Raw genomic sequence first — 4,148 nt, 5'->3', positions numbered from 1 at the left:
CCCACCCCCACCCTCATCCTCCCCCGCTCCGCGGCAGTTACAAGATTTACAAATCGTCCCCGCTCTCAGCCTTCCGCGACTCAGAAGACATTCATAAACCCCAGGCCTAGTTCACGACAACACGACGCAACCCAAAGAAGGCACCAGACAGGACGGACAACGTACAAGTGTTAGACGGGGAGGGCTCGGATATCCTTCATGACTGAAACTTACCATTTCTCTGCTGCATGCCGGACTCGAAAGAGGGAGCGCGCAGGGGCAGCTTCTCCTGCTTGAAGCGCCGCTCGAACGGCACAGTGGCGGCCATGGACACCGCGGGCAGCGACTCGCCGCGCGTCAGCGGGGGGCGAGGCTGGCCGACGCCGCTGCCGTCCTCCACCATCATGCGCTTGGCGCCGGGCACGTCGCCGTTCATCATGTGGGCGTGGTGGTCCTCCTCGTCCAGGTCGCGCTTGACCGCCACGGCGGGCGGCGGTAGGGAGTTGGGCCTGCCACCGTTGTGCATGGGCTGCGGCTGCGGGTGGGGCTGCTGCTGCTGTTGTTGTTGCTGCTGCTGCTGCAGCTGGGCGTGGTGCCCGGGCGGCGCAGAGGCCAGCTGGGCGCCGTGCGGGACTCCGCGGCTCCGCACCAGAGCGTCGTGCTCGGCCTGTGCCTGAGCTTGGGCCTGTGCCTGCGCCTGGGCTTGCGCCTGGGCCTGGGCCTGCGCCTGATCCACCAAAGGCCTGGGCATGGCCACACCGCCGCGCGGGGGCGGAGGAACGCCAGGACCCGGGCCGCCAGGACCGGGGCCTCCGGGACCTCCTGGGCCGCCGGGGTACTCAAGCAGGGCGGCGCGGTGGTGGTGCTGGTAGGCTGGGTGCTGCTGAGGCGCAGGCTGCGGCCGCGAGTGCGCGGCCGGCGGCATGGTGGCCACCTCCATCCCGTTCTCGTGGGCGGCTCGCACCGCCACGGGCGGCTTGGCCGAGGCGGCCGACGGCCGCGAGGGCACGTCCTGCGCCATGTAGGACGCGCCGCGCTTCATCTGGCGCACGCCGTCCAGCACGCACTCGATGCGGTCCGCGCCCTCATAGTTGACGCAGCCCCGGCACACCACCTCGCTGAAGTCGTGCAGCAGCGCCCAGGGCGCGCGGGGCAGGTCGCACAGGTAGCAGTGCTGCCTCTTGGGCGGCATCACGGACATGGTGGCCGCGTTGCTGTCGAACGCCACGTCAAAGGAAAGGTCGAACCTGGGCAGCGCCGAGGACTCCACTACTGCGTCTATCGCTCTCACGCACTGGGTTCACTGAACAGAGCAGGCTCACACCGCGGGCGCCCTGGGGCTTGGGGCCATCGCCGGGCCGGCCACACACTCTCACTGCACTATCACACTCGGCAAGCGCAGGGCGACGCGCTCAGGTCGAACAGCGTCTCTCACTAGCAATGCGCTCTCTCCACTCGCCTCGACTCGACTGACTGCTCGCTGCTGGCTGCCTGGCTGCCTGGCTGCCTGGGCCCGACGCCAGCGGGGCGCGGCCAGGGAGAGGGACGGGAGGGGAGGGCCGCGCTGCGCGCAGCCGCGGTCGCTACCGCCGCCCCCCTCCACGCGCAGCGGCCATGGTACTTAAAATTCCACTTGTACAGCGTACTCGAGCAGGCCAGCCAGCACCGCTGCTGCCCCCCTCCCCCCGGCCCTTCCCCACCTCCCGTTGGCGTTGCCTCCCCCTCACCTCCTCCGCCCTCCCCGCCCCGCGCGGTGCTTCGAGCAGGAGGACAGACGAGGCTGGCAGCCCGGCCAGCAGCGCTGGGGGAGGGGCAGCGTCACACTCGCTCACCCTGCGCAGGCCAGGCCCGCGCGCAGCCACCTCGGCGAGGCCGCCAAAATACCGAGCCGCGCTGAGCCGGAGGGAAGGGAGGGGGGAGACCAGGCCATGGTCCAAAGAGAAGCTAACCGGCGCGGCCGGGGCTGCGCGGGCTGCGCCGAGCGGCCGCGCGAGGTCTGCCAGTGCGCTGTACCCTGGCGCGCCTGTAGTTGCGCGGCCGGCACGCCAGCTTGAGCCGGCGGCGGGGCGGGCTCGCATAGCGACGCCCTGCGGTGTACGTTGTTAACCCTTTGACCCCCCTCCCCCCAACTCGCTGTATTTAATTAGGATCTTGGAGGGGAAGGGGAGGGACCTAGAGACACGACCTCGCCACGGGGGTGGCGGACCAGGAAAACAATCACATTGGCTGTCCGTCGTCCGGGGGTTGCGCGGCTGCGATCTGTGGATACATGCATGTCTTAATGGTTAAGGCAATTGAATGACCTCCTCGTTAAGGTGTTGTGATGGTGGTGCTGAAGCCACAACCACCGTGCTGAACCCCGCCCCACCCCGCCGCCGTCAGCTGACCGTCCGAACCGGGCAACACAAAGGCCCACAAGTGTTCGTCGAAATGAAAATGAAACGAGTCAGCTAGCTGGGCGGCGGGCGGGGCCGGCGGGGCGGGCCGCAGACCGCATGGCACAGCGGTGAGTCGGGCGGGGCACCTGCGGGAGCACACCTGCTGTCGGGAGTACACACAGTGTTGCCAAACAAACTGGCCGGACATAGCCGCAGCTAAGCGCAGCGGGCACCTCCCCGTCAGACGTCATCGCGTTGGTGCAGTAGTAGCAGGCGCCCGCGGTCGCAGGGAGGCGCGTGCGGCCGCACGGTCTGTGGGCCGCCGACGACAACAGCCGCCGCCCGAGCCCCGCGAGCCCCGCCGGCACCCGTGCCCCGTTGCCGCCTGGCAACACATCGCCGACATGAGCGCACAGCCACTTGGCCAGAGGCTGCCAGAGCGGCGCTTTGACTTTCATAATTGCCTCCAATCACCGCCAGGCCAGACCACTATGTGGACTGGACCAGACTGTGGCCGCCTGCCTGCCGCCTGGCCTGAATACTGTACGGCGTTGACGGGACAGCACGTCGTGACGTCACGACACAGGCCGTCGGGCACATACGGACGGAGACGTGTGTCCCAGGGACCGATACTACAGGTGCGCTGGGGGTTCACCTGCACCCGTGACCGAGGACGCCAGTCAACCACGGCAGCGACGGCGGAAATGTCATTTGTACTCACCGGACCCACCGGCCGGCTCCGTGGGCTCCGTGCGGGTAGGCAACTCGCCCGCATTGCTGCGTGCAGCACAGCATCCCCAACGCTCCACGGCGGCGCGAACTGGGTGCACGCACCAAATACACAAACAAGACGTCAAAACGGAGACGGGCGCTAGTGCAACTTCGTTGAAGGACCTCATAAACCCCATGCAAGGTTTAGGCGCAGCGCCCTGTGCTGATTCTAGGAATCCCCTCCATCCATACCCCCCGCATACCCCCTTCGAACAGGGATGGTAATCGAGCCTCGGTATTCATCGGAGCGGAGCGCAACGCGGCACGGTGGCATCGCGTGCAGGCTTCTCCCAGCCGTGCAGCGCACTCTGCGCGGGCGAGCCGAGCCCGTCCCGGTCGGCGCCGCCGCGGTCAGCGCCGAGCGATAGCGACTTGCTCCAACAAGTACTACTTTACGACCGAAGGCGTCTGCTCTGCTGCACTGCAGGGCGCAAGGCCCCGGACGGGTCTCTCGACATCCCAGAAGGCGGTGGCGAACCGCGAGCAGTGCAGTGCACCCCGGACACACCAGGGACGGGCCGAGCCGAGCGTGTCACTTTGGGTGCAGACCGTCTGGACTGCATCCGGCACGGCCGCGGCCGACATGGCGGCGGGGCACATGATGGGGCTCATGGCGGCAGCGCGCCTACGAGGTGGCGGCCATGGCAACAGGGCGGCAGTTAGGACCGTCCTGCGAGCCGGCGGCCGCCGACATCCTCTGCGTCCTGCGGCGGGCGGCGTTGCGAAAGCCCGACCCGTAGCCGCACTGCCCGCGCCCCGCGCCGCGCCCAGCAGCAGCAGCAGCCGCATAGTGACCTTGTGCTAATAACTTGGTTGCGGGGCGGGTTTGAGCGCCTCGGGAGCGACTCGCCAGACCAGAGTGTGCGCGTGTGTGTGTGTGCGTGTGGCACTGGCCGGCACTCGGCACGTCGTTCGGTCGCACAGCCCCGCTCGCTCTCCACCCTGTCCTGTCCCACCGGCCGACACGACCGACCGACCGACCCGTCTGGATTATATTGGCAAAAGAACGAGCGGCCGGCC

At 68.1% G+C, this 4,148-nt stretch overlaps 1 protein-coding gene across 1 annotated transcript; it reads right to left on the bottom strand.

The window, feature by feature from the left end:
* Positions 1–38: 38 nt before the first annotated feature.
* On the bottom strand, positions 39–1,487 carry LOC127751463 (interferon regulatory factor 2-binding protein 2-like). Its single transcript, XM_052275059.1, has one exon. The coding sequence runs from the start codon at positions 1,178–1,180 to the stop codon at positions 197–199; it is 984 nt and encodes a 327-aa protein (XP_052131019.1). The 5' UTR covers positions 1,181–1,487; the 3' UTR covers positions 39–196.
* Positions 1,488–4,148: the final 2,661 nt, after the last annotated feature.

Source organism: Frankliniella occidentalis, unplaced genomic scaffold, assembly GCF_000697945.3.
Source record: "Frankliniella occidentalis isolate FOCC.00 unplaced genomic scaffold, Focc_3.1 Scaffold501, whole genome shotgun sequence".
NCBI lineage: Eukaryota > Metazoa > Arthropoda > Insecta > Thysanoptera > Thripidae > Frankliniella > Frankliniella occidentalis.
This window is presented reverse-complemented; position numbering and strand designations above follow the sequence as displayed.

Coding starts and splice junctions, on each gene's coding strand:
- LOC127751463 (XM_052275059.1), bottom strand. CDS start 1,180: ATGTCCGTGATGCCGCCCAAGAGGCAGCACTGCTACCTGTGCGACCTG.